Below are 18,164 nucleotides of genomic sequence, written 5' to 3'. Positions count from 1 at the left end.
TCAGCAGACCCAACACCACCCTCCTCTATACCCACTCTCACCAGACCCAACACCACCCTCCTCTATACCCACTCTCAGCAGACCCAACACCACCCTCCTCTACACCCACTCTCAGCAGACCCAACACCACCCTCCTCTACACCCACTCTCAGCAGACCCAGAACCACCCTCCTCTATACCCACTCTCAGCAGACCCAGCACCACCCTCCTCTATACCCACTCTCACCAGGCCCAACACCACCCTCCTCTATACCCACTCTCACCAGGCCCAACACCACCCTCCTCTATACCCACTCTCACCAGGCCCAACACCACCCTCCTCTATACCCACTCTCACCAGGCCAAACACCACCCTCCTCTATACCCACTCTTACCAGGCCCAACACCACCCTCCTCTACACCCACTCTCACCAGGCCCAACACCACCCTCCTCTACACCCACTCTCACCAGGCCCAACACCACCCTCCTCTATACCCACTCTCACCAGGCCCAACACCACCCTCCTCTACACCCACTCTCACCAGACCCAACACCATCCTCCTCTATACCCACTCTCACCAGGCCAAACACCACCCTCCTCTATACCCACTCTTACCAGGCCCAACACCACCCTCCTCTACACCCACTCTCAGCAGACCCAACACCACCCTCCTCTACACCCACTCTCAGCAGACCCAGCACCACCCTCCTCTACACCCACTCTCAGCAGACCCAGCACCACCCTCCTCTACACCCACTCTCAGCAGACCCAGCACCACCCTCCTCTACACCCACTCTCAGCAGACCCAGCACCACCCTCCTCTACACCCACTCTCAGCAGACCCAGCACCACCCTCCTCTACACCCACTCTCAGCAGACCCAGCACCACCCTCCTCTACACCCACTCTCAGCAGACCCAACACCACCCATGCATGAGTTTATCAAGTGAGCACCTCCATCATCATCTCCATGACATCACAGCACTGACACCATACACCATCCTACACTACTATGATCTGCCTCCTTACGCATGTACAGTATATGCTTAAAAGATTAATGAGATTAAGGCGTCCTATCCTATGAAAACTGAGGGTGCAGCAGAGATTTTCTGTCCAGGCCTAAAGGATGAGAATAATATCAAATAAAATAATTTAGCTATCTTTGCTGGCTAATACCAGGTCATTACTCGATTACAATTTACAAATCAATAGGATTACATTTAATTATAATTAAAATACATATTTGATTAATTGCAATTTGTTGTGCATTATTTCATATCACCCAGAACAAGTCTACTTATCTCGTCCCAAGCCAGAGCGCTGTTGCTTTCAACCTTCAATGCAAATTTCTTTTGCTCCTGGTGTGAAGGTTGATATTAGCCTAATATCTGTGTCAAAATGACTAGAAATGGACAAATAGCACCTATACTAGAATTCTATTTACTTCCACAACTGATGTAGAATAGCATGCTCTTTTCTCTTCGTTTTACACTCTGTGTAGTCTAATGACCCTAGCAGTGAAACTCCTATTTTTAATCAGATTGTGTCCTCCAGTACGAGGACCAAAAAGAGGCTCTTTCCTTTGAATGCCATTAGCCCCCCTCCCCCAAATTCTCCACCCACAAACACTCCATTGGCTGTCCTTAACTCCTGAATCTGAAATCTTCAGCATCATATTGTATCACAAGCCAGATGATTAGGGGTCGCTCATTCTGCAGCCTGAGAGGTGCCAATCCAGCAGTCACATATTTGAGTCTGCCAGGTACAGTACAATTTATATATTTCCACAGTCACTCTCATAGATTCTTTGTCTTCAAAAATTGTATTATGAATGTTTCACCTGCTTGGTGTATTTGATGTATTTGATCTTCTTGAATTGTAAAAAGAAAAGATCCAAATGGTTTCCATAATTTCTTTGTATTTTCCCTTTATTTATATAGTTTACATGTTGTAAACCTGGTACACAAAACCTATAATAATAACAACTATGTATTATCTGTAGGATGATGTGTAGCTCCATCATATACACCATGGGCCTTCTGCTGAGCTTGGGAATGTGTACAGCAGGTAAGGAATTATTTATTTATTTATCTATCTATCATATTCTTTGTGAGCGTCTATTACTCTTGCTATATTTTCTTGTATTGTGACAGTAGGAAGGCTGAGGAGAGTAGAGGAGACTCAGGAGAGAGGTTATTTAGTGTGACAGTAGGAAGGCTGAGAGAGAGAGTGAGAGAGAAAGATATAGAGAGAGAGAGTAGGGGAGACTCAGAGAGAAGGTTCTTTATTGTGACAGTAGGAAGGTTGAGAGAGAAAGAGAGAGAGGAGAGAGGAGAGGAGACTCAGGAGAGAAGGTTATTTATTGTGACAGTAGGAAGGCTGAGAGAGAGAGTAGGGGAGACACAGCAGAGAATGTTCTTTATTGTGACAGTAGGAAGGCTGAGAGAGAGAGAGAGAGAGAGAGAGAGAGAAAGAGAGAGAGAGAGACGAAGAGAGACGAGAGAGAGAAGAGAGAGAGAAGAGAGAGAGAGAGAGACAGACCGACCGACCGACCGACCGAGTAGGAGAGACACATGAGAAAAGGTTCTTTATTGTGATAGTAGGAAGGCTGAGAGAGAGACAGAGAGAGAGAGTAGGGGAAACTCAGGTAGAGAACGCTCTTTATTGTGATAGAAGGGATGTTGAGAGAGAGCGTGAGAGAGAGAGAGAGAGAGTAGGGGAGACTCAGGAGAGAAGGTTCTTTATTGTGACAGTAGGAAGGCTGAGAGAGAGTGAGTAGGGGAGATTCAGGAGAGAACGCTCTTTATTGTGATAGTAGGGATGCCTAGAGAGAGAGAGAGAGAGAGAGAGAGAGAGAGAGAGAGAGCGTAGGGGAGACTCAGGAGAGAAGATACTGATGGGATTCAAACCCAGGCAAGCAGGGGTACATGTGGTTGCAGAAGTGGGGGGACTTACAGTAACCAATACACAATCTCTGAGCACTATGTATCATACTTTTAAACTGTTACACATATTATCCACACACCATACCTGACCTGGCTGACAATGACCCCTGCCTATATTTAACCTCAACCCATTCTGGAGGAGGTTGCCTGTGTAACAACAAGAAAGAGGCTGAGAACTGAGAACACAAGAAAATCTTGTGCAAGTATTGTAACTGTAGTCTCATGCTTATGCAGCTGGACCCGGTCGGCACATTCGTGATTCTGTCTGATGGCAGTGTGCTTATTTAATCTCTGCCAGACTCCTCGTGTTCTCACTGCTGGATGGGGGAAAAAAATTCTCAGGCTTGACAAGACATAAATGGATCATCCGTCAGCGTCAGCTTGGGCTCAGTATCAAAGTGAAACGCCACATCCTGTCTGGCGCAAGTTATGCCAAAAAAAATAAGAAAAAGAAGGAAGCAAGCCACTTGACATTTTCACAAAATGTTCATAAATCAACTCTATGCCGCAAACAAGGGCCCTGTGTCTCAGAGTGGCCAAGAAGTGACAGGGGACCGAGGGGCGTGTATACGTGTCATCTTTTCAATAGGAGGATCTGACGGTTGTCAGGATCGCGCTGTGGTACTGACGGAGCCCCAAAGCCTCAGCCTGAATCCAGGCTTTTGATACTCTTTGACTGCCCTCCCACCCCACGGTGCTGTGGCTTTGTGTGACTCTTTTGAATGAACACTCAACCAGTTCTCCGCTCTAAATAGATCGGGGCACTCGCAGTGTTTTTTCAAGAAGGAGGAGAGAGGAGGGTGGCCAGATCTCTTGGATACCGGAAAAGCCGCAGTGGCTAAGAGGGTATCAATGCCGTCCCACAATTCACCTCACGCATTCGGAATGGGAGGGGGTTCGCTGTGTGCCAGCGTCAAAGGCTAAAGATGTTCCTGGGACAAAGCAGTCTTTGATTCTTTCCGGCTAAGTTTGGACAGTCACTTAAACTGTGAAAGACTTCGGAGGTGTTTTCCCAATCCTCAAGGAGAGGGAGCTCTCAGACATCAGTGGCACCTAGCTCTCTCTCTCCCACTCTCACCCTTCAACGTGTTGGCATATTCATCACTGTCTGTCTTGTTGTATTTCTAACTTTAATGCAGTTTCAAAAGTGCATTAATGGTTCGTTTGTTGCTGACAATTCTCTCATTCATCTCAAGAATAATTGTTGATAATTGCTCTTTTTGTTCTCTTTGCCCCTTCACATCAGTGCGACCAGAGTTAAGAGTCACAACAATAAAGGTAGTTCATTTTCATCATTCATTTTAAGCCAGCTGTTATATTTCACAAAGATGAAATATCTGGTTATTGACTATGTTTTGACGTCCTTTCTTCCAGCAAGATCCATATACGGTGTCCAAAGGGTCACAGCTGGAAGGTTATTGTATGGACCTGCTGTCTGAATTGTCCAAGAAACTGGGCTTCAAGTACAATGTTCACTTGGTGAAGGATAACTCGTATGGCAGACAGGACGAGGCTGGTAACTGGAATGGGATGATTGGAGAGGTTGTGAGAGGGGTGAGTACATGAAAGGTGACATTTGATTGGATCAAAGATCAAATGTGGCAGAAAAGACAGTATTTCCCAGAAGAAAGTCCCACACACTTCTCTTGCATCACACCAACTATGACACTTCCTCAACAGCCAACGATTGGGGGGGGGGGGGGGGGGGGGGGGGGCTCTAGAATAGGGTTTTAAAAATTATTTGTCACTAACAATGCATTTAAAAGAATACTCCAACAATTTGAGAAATACAACCTTCCCCAGAGTCAGACAAGAAGATTGATAACAGTTGCATCTCTGTGTGTCCAGTAGCCACAGAGAGAGGGCCAGGTGCATGCTAGCCTAGCTTAGCACAAGGACTGGAAGCAGGGGAGCAGCTAGCCTAGCTCAGCGCAAGGACTGGAAGCAGAAGGGAACAGCTAGCCTAGCTCAGCGCAAGGACTGGAAGCAGGGGAGCAGCTAGCCTAGCTCAGCACAAGGACTGGAAGCAGAAGGGAGCAGCTAGCCTAGCTCAGCGCAAGGACTGGAAGCACGGGAGCAGCTAGCTAAAAGTGATTGATTGAATTGATTGATTGAAAAGTTTATTAACAGATTGCAGAATGGGTACAGTACAGTACAGCTCAATACATACAATTGTTAAGAGGATGCAGACCTGAGAAAGACTTTCGTCTTGTTTCCATCAGGGTCCTCCATTTTCAATTCATCATATGACACACACGACATACAGATAGACAGTACTGTTACATCTATACATTTTTGACATACCAGATTTTCAAATACAGTACTGTTTGTGATACTAAAAAAATCCAGAAAAAGATTAAGAAGAAATACAACTTCCAGCAACTCCAAAATTGACGCACAGAGATTCAATTCATATCAATCTTCTTGTCGGACTCTGGGGAAGATGGCAAATACGTGCATTTATATGTGTAAAAATGTTGGAGTGTTCCTTTAAAAGCTTACTATGTCCATTATTCAATTTACATATACATTTACATTTAGCTGACGCTTTTATCCAAAGTGACTTACAAGTTCTGTACAACAAGTCAGCAGAAAGGGCACAACTCTGTCAAACAGTGTCGAACTTGGGTCAGACCCGTTAGCAGGTGCTGGTTGACTGCGACCGACACGTTAGTAGTTTACAGTCATCCTCCCCCTGAGCAGACGTCCTCGCACGTCCACACATGTCCTTTCATTCCATCAATTATGTTTTTGCACAATTCTTTCAACACATCTGCATAAGAAGTTTGGATGCACGAATACCCCAGTGTTGTAAGATGTTTCTCTCAAGCATTTTTTTGCATTTTTAGATTAGATATATTAGATTAGATATTAGATTATTAGATTATATTTATATTGTAACTATATTTATTGTAAGGCAAATATAACTGAGAGCATACATACCCTCATCTGCACCTTGACCTATTTACACTGCCTACTTGCCCATATGCGCATACTCAGTTCATTATATTGTTTACACTGCCTATTTACATTGTTACTTCTCCACTGTACTATCATTTGATGACCTGTATCATGTCTTCTACTATCACATTGCACCTGTACCCCCCCTCCCCCCCCCCATGCTGCTATTATGCCTGAATTTCCCCAAGGGGATCAATAAAGGAATATCTTATCAACATGCGTTTCCCACAGGAGGCAGATCTGGCGCTCGCTCCTCTGACGCTCACCGCCGCCAGGGAGAAGGTGGTGGGCATGACCAAACCTTTCATGCAGACAGGGATCAGCATCCTCCTGAAGTCGGGCATCTCAGAGGAAGCCAGCTTCTTTGACTTCCTGTCCCCCTTCTCAGCGGAGACCTGGGTGGGCATCCTCATCGCCTACCTGGGGACTGCTGTTTGCATCTTTGTCGTTGCCAGGTATAGTCTGCGTTAATTGCGCCTTTGACTAAGGAGATTCTTAGTGGACTTATAGTCATAGGATTTAGTTGATTTAGTTGAATTGATGAGTTGATTTAATAGACAAATCTGTAAAATTGTGTTTCTCACATGCAACCATCTTTAAATCTAGTGCTTATCAGAGATGTTCTTCTGATGAAAATACAGGATTTGATGATGAGATGCTGACTGTTGCCCTGTGATTACAGCCTCACTGTTCACACATAATCTTTTAGGCATTCTGCTCTTGTCATGTTGTGAAACGGCTGTGCTGTACCTCACAATACGGTTGTATAGCCCTGGAATCTGATGGCATTTGTGATCTGTTTGAGTTCTGACACAATTAAAGGTGCTGTAAGTGGTATTTTCCTTGTTAGGTCTATGTGTTAAAATAATAGCTCTACATTCCGACAGCCATCACTGATATAGAGTGTCTGGTCAGTAACATGGGTCTCCCAGTCCCTCCGCTCTGCAGTAAACAGAAAATAAATGTTCTGGAATCCCGTTCCCACTTTATCCAATCAGGAGAGAGAACTCCACACTGCAAAAATTATCTGACAAAAATAAGAAATAAAAACAATTATGTCCTTGAAAATATGTCCTAGTAAAATTATCTGCCAGCAAATTTGACTTGGCAAGATTTCTTGAATTAAATAAAAAAAATATCTAGGGTTCTCTCTCCTGATTGGATAAAGTGAGAACGGGATACCAGAACATTTATTTTCTGTTTACTGCAGAGCGGAGGGACTGGGAGACCCATGTTACTGACCAGACACTCTATATCAGTGAGGGCTGTCGAAATGCAGAGCTTAACACTTATTTTAACACAAAATTACCATTAAGTGATGTTTATGTAAACGCAGACTGAGCCCGTACGAGTGGAGTCAACCCCAGAGTGAGAAGAACAGCTTTACCTTCCTTCATAGTCTGTGGTACACCACTGGTGCTCTGACCTTACAAGGTAAAACCAGACTGAAAGTATATTTTGTATATTAAGCGTATTTAGTATATTAAGTGTATTAATATATAGGTATAATTGGTATATTTCTACCCATATGTACTTTTCTGAGTATACTTGTATACAATGTATTTTTGCTACTTCTTATGTGCTTTCACATACTAACTCAAAGCACACGCTTAACCCTTAAACTTCTATAGTGTGGTAGTGAAAGCGTTAACCCTTTGTACTAGTGTGGTAGTGAAAGGTTAAACTTCTGTAGTGTGGTGGTGAAAGTGTTAACCCTTTGTAGTGTGGTAGTGAAAGGGTTAACCCTTTGTAGTGTGGTAGTGAAAGGGTTAACCCCTTGTAGTGTGGTAGTGAAAGGGTTAACCCTTTGTTGTATGGTAGTGAAAGGGTTAACCCTTTGTAGTGTGGTACTGTAGGTCGTCCTTTAGTAAACCTATTAAAAGTGTACTCTTTTAAGCAAAAGTAACCAAAAATACATCAAAAGTATATACCTACCTATAAGTATATACCTATAGTGTACGTTTATACGTTCCTTCTTTTGATTGATTCCTGTTTGGCGGCCAGGTGCTGGTCCTCATCCCAAAGCTCTGTCAGGACGAGTCATCTGCTGCACCTGGTGGCTGTTTGCCCTCGTACTGCTGGCCTTCTATTTCTCCAACCTCAGCGCCTCCACCAGCTCTGAATCCACCCAGCTGACGGTGAAAGGCTTTGAGGACCTGGCCAACCAGGATGTGATCGAGTATGGCTGCCTGGCTGGTTCTTCCACCCTCGCCTTCCTCAAGGTAAGTTAATGCATCTTCTCTCCCGCTCGTTTAGTCTACAAATATAAATGCTACAAATTACCCCCTTTTCAACACGTCACTTGTGACTTGTACACATCTGTAAATTGGCCATTGTTACTCTTGACGAGAAATTCATACACTCGTTTACAAAACCTTCCTTGGTCTGACCCCTCCTTATTTGATGCACTTGTTAAAATTGTCATCTAGTCCCTATAACACCAAAGCTGCTCACCATATCTCGCTAGATGTTCCCCGTGTTAACACTTCCTTCTGTCAATCCTCCTGATTTGCTGCTCCCAGCAGTTGGAATGAGATGCGAAATACTTTGAAAATGGACAAAACAAAAAGAAAGTTGGCTGTTCTGCTTCATGTATTACATACCTTGTAATTTAATTTGGTTGTTTGTTTGATGTGTGTTTTAATTATTTCCCTTACCTCTGTGATATATGTATCATCTGTCTCTTCTCTATTTATTTTTGTCCCCTTTCCCTGTTACCCTTTTGTCCTCTCACCAAGCCATCATTGTAAATAAGAATTTGTTCTTAATTGACCTGCCTGGTTAAATAAAGGTTAAATAAAAAATGTAATAAAAATAGATGACCCATGAAACGGATTGCTTAGTTTGATTACAGTCTACTGTTGACTTGATGCTATCATCCTTTCTGTATTTACATTTCCTTCATCCAGAATTCGAACGATCAAGCCCTTCGCAGAATCTACGAACACATGGAGAGAAGCAAGAGTTTTGTGTCAAATATGGACGAGGGTGTTCGTCGAGCAAAAGAAGGCAACTTTGCCTTCATCGGAGAGTCTGTCTCACTGGACTTGGCAGTAGCACGCCACTGTGATTTGGTCAGAGCCCATGAAGTCATTGGAATGAGAGGGTACAGTATCGCTACCGCCTTAGGTGAGGCTGCTGTCTTTGGAATTCTATTATAAAACACTGAAATTCCAAGAATTAGTCCTGAGGACTGAGTCCTTTCCAACATGTTAGTTCAAAACAGAAAATTGTATCTTTCTTGTCTGCCCAAGGGTCTCCCATGATAAAGAACCTGAGCGTGGCCATCCTGCAGCTGAGCGAGGCAGGAGAGCTGGCCTATCTGCGCAGCAAGTGGTGGGCTACCGGCTGCGTGGCAGACACAGGCAAGGCCTCTGCTGCACAGCCACATGGCTTGAAGGGGATGTTCTTGGTGCTGGCCCTGGGTCTGGCGCTGGGAGTGCTGCTGGCCATCCTGGAGCTCGCTGCCAAGAGCCGCAGTAGCGCTAGCGAACAAAGGGTATACTCACACATGCATTCATGCATCCAAGTGCACACATATTGTACACGTACAATTGTAGGAGGACCGTGTGCAAGGGTTCGAATGGTCATGGAAAATGTGGAAAAGTCATGGAATTTAATATTTGTGTTTTTCAAGCCTGGAAAAGTCATGGAAAATGACATGTCGCAAACATTTTTGGCAATGTCATGGACATCTTTTCATAATCTTATTTTCACCTGGTCAAATTGCAAATTTCAAACTTGGCTGCTGGTAGATCTTTGAAGAAATTACCCAAATAACATTTCTTGATCATTCAAATCTCAGGTGATTGTTGTAGCTGGCCAAAATAATGCATGGGACATTTAAATCAACTATTAAACAATATACTTTATCAGCTGAACATAGACATTGACAAATATAGATTGTGTAAACTGCGCTATTTGTCATGGAAGAGTAATTGAAAAATAGTCATGGAAAAGTACTACATGCTACTACATAGTGACAATATGCCTACATGAACAAGCTGGATTTGCCAGTGTTCATCTAAGCGTGTGTCTCCCGCAGAAATCCTACTGCTCTGTGTTGTCTGGTGAACTGAGGCAGCGCTGGAGGACCAACACTGTGGACCGGCCCCAAGAGGTCAAAGACAAAGACAAAGACAAAGCATAAGGACATACTGTCACCACGAGGAACAGTTCAGAAACCTGTGGTTGTTAAGTATTAACAAAGTGGGGCGAAAAAAGGTTTTCTGTTTGCTCTCAGAGACTGTTGTCGGATAGTGATTTTGTTTTTATAATCTGCGTTGTTAACAACTGAGGGGTTTTGATAACGTACGGATGCGTGCTTTAGTGTACACTGTAGCTTGGTGGTTGAGATGATGACACTTTTGGCTCAGTATGGAAGGTCAGTCAACAGGATGATATCAAATTGATATGAAGCTGGACGTGAGAAGAACATAAAAAAATGTTTATTAATTTAGAGATATGAACTGTATAGATGAAATGAAAAATCAGGAATTGTAGGTGACTGTTGTGATAAAAATGAAATTGTGAAAATAATAAATGTTTACATATTAGAATTGAAAAGTTGACTGACAAGTAATATTTACGTACCTAATACTACATCTGCATTTGTTTTACTATACCTCTGAAGTATGGTTTTACAGTATATCATGCAGTTTTGTACAGTTGGCAGCATCACACAACTTCAACATTCAGAAAACTAAACAATCTTTGGTTTTACCATAAAAAATAACTAAAAAAGCTAAAAATGTTTGATCATATGCCACGCTGTTTGGCATCATGTGCCATGGAAAACATAACTTTATGCAAACAATGATATTATTTGTAAACATTGCAGCTGTTTTTGTGAGGAAAGGATTCAACATGCACTCACAGAACATCTGTTTAACTGTTAATAATAAATATTTCTGTTGCTGTTGTTGTTGTTGTTGTTGTTGATGATAGCGATGATGATGATGATGATGGTGATCATCTTCTAATTCTTCTGAGTGACCTTATCATCCTTGCAAACACTCATCTCATCTAAAGTGTAGAGCGATCTAATAAATCACAATAAATATACCATTGTTATTATATTATTGCTAATCATTAATACATAACTGGAGGGAAAGACGTAAGCTAGCACAAATGCAATGATAATGTTTCCCCCCTCTACTCTTAACATTTGTATAAATTTTTTTTTGATCCACTTTTTCTCCCATTTTTTCTATATATTTTCTCCCATCCCAATTTTCGTATCATCCAATTCAACCCTCCCCTGTCACGAACGCTTTTTCTTGCCTCCCACAAGCCGGCTGCAATGTGGACTAAGTCATACATAGCACAAGTCCCCTCCGGTACTTGAGGTAACAGCAGTCGCATCTTTTCACCTGCGCAGCTCGATCTCTCAGTGGCGAGGAGTAACGCGTGGGAGGCTCACGCTGCCCCTGACACTTCCTGATTCTACTGCGCAGGCGCACCAACCGACCTGTAGGAGTCGCTGTCCACAACGCCCGATCCCCACCCATCAGTTTCCCACCCTCTAATACTGCCAATTGTATTAGTACGGACGACCAGCCAAACTGAAAACAATGTGGAGAGCTGGATTCGAACACGCGAACCCAGCGTCTCCACATTGGTGGCGAGTGCCTTGCCCACTACACCACCTAGCCGCCCAACATTTGTATTAATAAAGCAGTCAATAACTCACCATTGAAGAAAAGTGGTGATGTACAGCGGATGTCTCTCATCTTCTGATTGAACAGAGCGTTCATCTCTCTCTGCAGGGTGCCCTCGCGCTGCTCTTCATCAGTCAGCGCGCAGGACGACTGCAGCTCCAGACTGTCTGTGCTGGCGTCGCTGCTGGAGGTGCTGTCAGACAGGCAGAGGCCGTTGGGCACAGGCCTCACCGGGCCGCTGTAGCTGCCACAGATCTGTTCAGTGTCCGACTGCCACCGGACAACAGGCTTGCGCGTCACCATTGGCGTGTGGGGAGAAGTGGCCTGTTTCCGCGGGCAACTGCACGAGCGGAAGTGTTGGGAGACGGACACGAGTGTGTTGGCCGGAGCCTCGAAGCTCCGTCTTACCGGGACAGGGGATGGCGGGGGGACGAGCGAAGACCAGATGGATTCAGGCGTGGGGGGAGGATGAGCCAAGGGCTTAGGGGAGAGCGTCTCTGTCTGACTCAGAGGTTCCGTCACTAACTCGGGTTCAAGTTCATTATCCGCTTCTGGTCCCTCCGCAAAGTCCTTGGACGCAACTGGCTCGGGCCACTCTGGTTCAAATGTCTTAACTGGGCTCTGTGGACCTGCCCGGTTAGAATTCGGGGACTGCGGTTGGTTCTGTGACTCGGACCAGTTTTCTTGAAATGAAGTTGGGCTTTTAGGGTCAGGACTCCCAGGGCAGGAAGACTGGGAGGAGGTCTCTGGTTCAGAGCTATCCCCTTTCATACATGGGAAAGTCACCCCTGAGTTGGAGACAGTGGAGGACATCCTGGTGAGGATCCCTTTCCTGGGCCCCGGCGAGTCTTGGGTTGGACCGCAGTGAGCACGCTTCACTGGCTCGCTCATAGCCCCTTTGTGGAGGGACGCCTTGGCTGCAGGCCCGAGGGGAGGGATGCCGTTCCTACTGTCCTGAGAGAAAGAATCCATGTCTCGGCGGCAACGCCCATCATCTGAGGATTGTACAGAGAAATCCAGCGATGGACCCTTTTGAGGACCCCTCATACGTTTCTTGGCTGCTTTTTGGAAATGTTTCGTGGCAGCTTTCATTGCATTAGTTGTCTTTGGCTATTTCATAGAGGAGAAAAAAATGTGGGGGGGTTTCAAAGTAGAATTTTCAAATGAGGAAAACATGTGAGAGTATATTTGTGAGTTGCTTACCTTTCCCGTGTTATCAATTATAGCAATGTGAACAAAGATGGATGCCTCCGTCATACCCTCCAGATACACGTGCCGATAACCTTCAAAATGGATCAGAATATCTGAATTTAGTTAACTGAAGCCTTACGCGCACTGTTAACCTAATTCAATAACTCTTTCCACTGCCAAAGAAATGCCATTGGCTACCTGGCAGCATGCTGGTGAAAGCAATGGTCCTCTGTCCAATAAAATCCCGTCCAATCGGGTCATGATCCCACACCTGGAAGCGGACCAGGGTGATCTGTGGCATCTTAATGTTGAAGACCAGGGTTTCCTCCCACATGGGGTTGAACCCTGCGAATGATTAAATGGAATCCATTAATACATTATTATTATATATATATTTTTTTTTTGATCCACTTTTTCTCCCATTTTCTATTTTTCTCCCATCCCAATTTCGTATCATCCAATTCAACCCTCCCCTGTCTCGAACGCTGTTTCTTGCCTCCCACAAGCTGGCTGTAATGTGGACTAAGTCATACATAGCACGAGTCCCCTCCGATACTCGAGGTAACAGCAGTTGCATCTTTTCACCTGCGCGGCACGATCTTTCAGCGTCAGGGGTCTGCGCTTTGGAGGGGCGCCGCCCCCATCGCTTCCTGATTCTACTGCGCAGGCGCACCAACCGACCTGTAGGAGTCGCTGTCCACAACGCCCGATCCCCACCCATCAGTTTCCCACCCCCTAATACTGCCAATGTGTATTAGTATGGACGACCAGCTAAACTGAAAGCAATGTGGAGCGCTGGGCTTGAACAGGCGAACCCAGCGTCTCCAGTATTCGTGAGCACCACGTAGCCGCCTCATTATTATATATTTTTTAAAGATTTTATTTATAGCATTTTCAGCTTTTTTGGTCAACGCAGGACCGACAGCGGCCACGCAGGACCGATAGAGGAGAGAGGGTGAAACGGGAGGAGAAGAGGGGAAGACATGCGGCATATGGCCACCGGGTCGGGGAATCGAACCCGGGGCGACCGCTGTCCATTGGATTATCGACGAAACCTTACTTCAATGGTCCCAAGAAGAGGGTCTTGTGTATTATTGGGTTTAATAGGACATTTATTGTACATTGGAGGGGGTTGCGTTAGGACATTTACAGGGGCCAGTTTCGAATTGCAGTCTCTCGTAGGTGCTCTTTGAGAGTGGTTTTGAAAGTGGGTAGTGATTCACATTCCTTTACAGCTGTGGGTAGGGCGTTCCACATTGATGTGGCATAATTGCGAAACGTGTTTAGTCCCTTGTTTGAGCAGAATCTGGGTTGAACATGATTTGTGGAGCTCCCTCTGGTGTTGTGGTCGTGGTATTCACTGACCTTTGGGAAGTATTTTGACATGTACATGGGCACCTTAGTCGTGTAGTGTATCTTGTAGACCAGGCCCATTGCAAGTTGCTGTACTCTGTCGTCTACTCTAAGCCATCCTAGGTTGTCAAAGTGGGCAGGTGTGAGGTGGGTTCTAGGAGTAAGGTCAAGCAGTAGTCTTTTGAGATGTTTGTAATTTAGTTTTTAGCGCCTTTGAGGTGCTAGAGGGGTTAGTAGCTTCTGTCTGATAGTGTACAAACTGAGGGTAGTAGGGTTAGTAGCTTATATCTGATTGTGTAGGTATTGAGGGTAGTAGCGTTAGTAGCTTCTGTCTGATTGTGTAGGTATTGAGGGTAGTAGCGTTAGTAGCTTCTATCTGATTGTGTAGGTACTGAGGGTAATAGGGTTAGTGGCTTTTGTCTGATTGTGTAGGTACTGTACTAAGGACCTTTCAGACACGGCCATGGTTGCTTACCATTATCATCTACCACCCTTGTCTGCTCCTTGGAGCAGTCAATAGGCAGACCAATGATCTCCACTTCCACAAAAGGATCAATAATCTGGAGGAATTAAGAAACGATATCGTCATACTGGCACGTAGATAATAAACAAATCAAATGAAACTTAAATTGAATAACAAATAACTAAATTTAATTCAAAGTGCCAATCTGGAAATTCTAAGATTGTGTTCCTGGTGTATGCCTCACCTCTCCTCTGTCTCCAAACATGGAGTCTTTGGGTTTGGGCAGCTGTTGACCACTGATGATCTTAAGAATTAACCTGGTCTTCTTCTGTCCTGGTAAAGGATCCTCCAGGCTGGGGTTAAAGGCACCTTGAGAAAAACCAAGACATAATTGACCTAGAGTTTTCTTATTATAATCTTTTCTTTGTTTATTTGCCCTGGACAGATATAACGCTCTGTTATACACAAAGTTACACACACTTGCACCAGGGAGCTGCCCAGTACAACCACAGCCTTCTATTGTTTAGCCACAAAGCAGCTCCACTGGAGTGTGGGGGGGGGGGGGGTTAAGTGCCTTGCTCAAGGGTACTTCAGCGTCTCCCCCCCCCCCCCAGGCTGTCAGACTGAACAATTAGCCACCACAACTTGCTATCTGCCTGCCCACTACTACTAATACACGCACACACACACACACACACACACACACACACACACACACACACACACACACACACACACACACACACACACACACACACACACACACACACACACACACACACACACACACACACACACACACACACACACACACACACACACACACACACACACACACACACACACACACACACACACACACACACACACACACACACACACACACACACACACACACACACACACACACACACACACACACACACACACACACACACACACACACACACACACACACACACACACACACACACACACACACACACACACACACACACACACACACAGAGATGGACGGACACTCCACACTACATTTTACATACACGACACACATTGCATCCATACTTGATACAATTTAGTATCATGTTTATAGATTATTATACTGTATTATATATTTTTTACACTATTTATTGTTGTTTTTCTAGGCTGATATTTGTGCTGCTTGTATTGTGTGTTTTGTTGTATTGTCATTGCTGCTGTGAGGTTAAGAAACCAAACACAAAGATTTTCATGTACTGTGTTCAGACTGTGTTCAGACGACGTGGCACTAAAGTTCTATTCTAGTTGTTGAGGGAGCAGAGAGCAGTCACTAGTCACTAGACTGCTGATTGGCAGTCAATACCCCCCACCCAGATTTCCCTGCCAATCAGCGGATTTGAACTGGCAACATTTCACTCACAAGACCCTTTCTGTAACTTTTAGGCCACCACAGCCAACCAGTTAACTCCAGGACATTCATCACAGCCAGACTGTTAACTGCAGGACATTCATTCAAGTTTCAAGTTTCTTTATTATTTGTCACACAGAAAATACTTTGCATGAAATGTTTCTTTCTGTTTTGCTCCTGAGAGTGTGCTAGATAATAACAAGATAGTATAAATAAGTATAATAAGTATAAAATAGAAAGTCAAGAAGTCAAGTAAAAACAAGTGTAAACAACAAAATTGTTCAGTATACCTCTATATACAGTATGTGCAGCTGGTACAAAAATGGTGAGGTATAGCTTAGCTATACCTTAACAGTCACAACCAGACTGTTAACTCCAGGATATTCATCACAACCAGACTGTTAACTCCAGGACATTTATCACAGCCAACCTGTTAACTCCAGGACATTTATCACAGCCAACCTGTTAACTCCAGGACATTCATCACAGCCAGACTGTTAACTCCAGGACATTCATCACGGGCACAACTACATTCATTATATGCTGTGATATAGGTGTTGTTATTGTTAGTGGCTGTACTCACCTTTACACATGCACTTGGGCCTTAGAATATATCCACAGTTGCCATTGGTTGAGAACCTGGCTCTGTTTAGTTCTAGCATACGGCCCTCGGTTTGGTAATTCAGTGCGACTGAAAAGATACATATAAATAAATATAGAAGATGAAACATATCCTACTTAGAACACCCATGATGGGAAGACATACTTTTTCACTATATACAATAAAAGTAAAACATAGTCTACTATCTACTGTTTGTCGTACTACAGTACGCCTGCACCATGTACCATGTACCAACAGTATGAAGCATGATGTACATACTTTCTGTACATAGTACATTACAAGGGATTCGAGAAGCAGCTACAGTGTCTCTTACCCATATGGCACCCTGCATTCCAGTATGGCTGTGGGTTGAAGTTGCTGGAGTCCACTCTGTAGTTGGAAGGGTAGACTCGTATGAGCTGGCGCTGGTTGAAACGAACCAACGGACCTGGCTTCAGCTGTAGGATCTGGTTCATAACACTCTCGTTGAGGGAAGACACCTGCCAACTGGTCATCTGAGCTGCCAGACAGATTAAAAACATACATGCATTAAAACCTGTGAGGTATTGTTAACGTCCTTTCTTTGCTAAAAGAAAAAAAAATATGCAAAAGATCATCTCTTTTGTATCGGTTGAAGATGCTCTGTATTTCTGACGTCCTTATTTACCTTGTGTTTCTATGTCATGGACGCGGACAGATTTGGTGTACTTGACCAGGTCAGACAGAGCCCTGGACAACCGCATCGTTTTTCTCTTCCTGCAAGGAGAAACATAGAAGCAAATGATAATCCGCAACATCAGTTATTTCCCCCCAGGCAGTCAGACTCATGAACAAATAACATTAGAGACCGGCTACCGACCTGTGACTGTTAATAATAATAATAATAATAATAATAATAATAATAATAATAATAATAATACAGTGCTATTTTATCATTTTCTCTGCTACTGTTTTGCACACACTACTGATTTGCACACACGACACACAGGCAGTGTTTGTTAAAGTAGCCAGAGCTGATTCTACTGCCACTCTGCACCCATCACACCCACACTTTCTTCAGCGTATCATTGCTACGCTGCTAATTTGAAGATCTTTACACTATTTGTATTCCTTGAGCAAGCTCTCATTTACAATGATGTTGAGATATACAAAACATAATAAATACAAAAAAAAGTCAATCAATTAAACATTTATTTAATTTTAATTTATTTAAATTTAATTTCCTCAAACTAAACAGTGATAAAACAGAGGTAGTCCTCATTGGCTCCAAGTCCACACTCACCAAGCACCCCAGTTTCACCCTCACCATAGACAACTCCTTGGTTTCCCCTTCCCCCCAGGTCAAGAGTCTGGGTGTCGTCCTCGACAGCACCCTATCATTCCATTCCCACATCAACAACACCATCCGGTCCGCCTACTTCCACCTTCGCAACATCAACCGCCTCCGCCCTTCACTCACTCCCAACAGCGCCGCAATCCTGGTCCACTCCCTCGTCACTTCCTGCTTGGATTATTGCAACTCCCTTCTCTTTGGTCTCCCCCACAAACTCCTCCATAAGCTCCAACTAGTCCAGAACGCTGCTGCCCGTATAATAACCAGAACCACTGTCATCAGTCACATCA

The 18,164-nt window shown here is 44.3% G+C and overlaps 2 protein-coding genes across 2 annotated transcripts in view; one reads left to right on the top strand and one right to left on the bottom strand.

Moving 5' to 3' along the window:
• The first annotated feature begins 1,667 nt into the window (after nt 1-1,667).
• On the top strand, nt 1,668-10,762 carry grik6 (glutamate receptor, ionotropic, kainate 6). Its single transcript, XM_084316136.1, has 10 exons — nt 1,668-1,742; nt 1,983-2,047; nt 4,172-4,203; nt 4,300-4,479; nt 6,118-6,341; nt 7,223-7,320; nt 7,891-8,108; nt 8,796-9,015; nt 9,141-9,385; nt 9,932-10,762. The coding sequence occupies exons 2-10, from the start codon at nt 1,984-1,986 to the stop codon at nt 10,034-10,036; spliced, it is 1,386 nt and encodes a 461-aa protein (XP_084172262.1). The 5' UTR covers nt 1,668-1,742; nt 1,983; the 3' UTR covers nt 10,037-10,762.
• A 772-nt stretch (nt 10,763-11,534) lies between these two features.
• The window catches only part of plch2b (phospholipase C, eta 2b), a gene marked incomplete at both ends in the record, with an annotated part of 41,592 nt that continues 34,962 nt past the window's right edge, over nt 11,535-18,164 (bottom strand). The window contains 8 exons of the mRNA XM_084315692.1: nt 11,535-12,656; nt 12,750-12,829; nt 12,936-13,082; nt 14,566-14,650; nt 14,798-14,922; nt 16,524-16,631; nt 16,876-17,061; nt 17,209-17,297. Coding sequence (XP_084171818.1) covers nt 11,535-12,656; nt 12,750-12,829; nt 12,936-13,082; nt 14,566-14,650; nt 14,798-14,922; nt 16,524-16,631; nt 16,876-17,061; nt 17,209-17,297 — 1,942 coding nt within the window. The remainder of the gene's footprint in view (nt 12,657-12,749; nt 12,830-12,935; nt 13,083-14,565; nt 14,651-14,797; nt 14,923-16,523; nt 16,632-16,875; nt 17,062-17,208; nt 17,298-18,164) is intronic.

This window comes from Notolepis coatsorum (genome assembly GCF_963971535.1).
Source record: "Notolepis coatsorum genome assembly, chromosome: 6".
Lineage (NCBI taxonomy): Eukaryota > Metazoa > Chordata > Actinopteri > Aulopiformes > Paralepididae > Notolepis > Notolepis coatsorum.
The sequence above is the reverse complement of the archived record's forward strand: the minus strand, read 5'-3'. Positions and strand labels throughout refer to the sequence as shown.

What these genes read in the sequence shown, in the direction of transcription:
- grik6 (XM_084316136.1), top strand. Translation starts at nt 1,984, where the DNA reads ATGATGTGTAGCTCCATCATATACACCATGGGCCTTCTGCTGAGCTTG. An exon ending in TTGGAGAGGTTGTGAGAGGG is followed by an intron (nt 4,480 to 6,117) that starts GTGAGTACATGA and finishes CGTTTCCCACAG; the next exon opens with GAGGCAGATCTGGCGCTCGC. An exon ending in GTAGCGCTAGCGAACAAAGG is followed by an intron (nt 9,386 to 9,931) that starts GTATACTCACAC and finishes TGTCTCCCGCAG; the next exon opens with AAATCCTACTGCTCTGTGTT.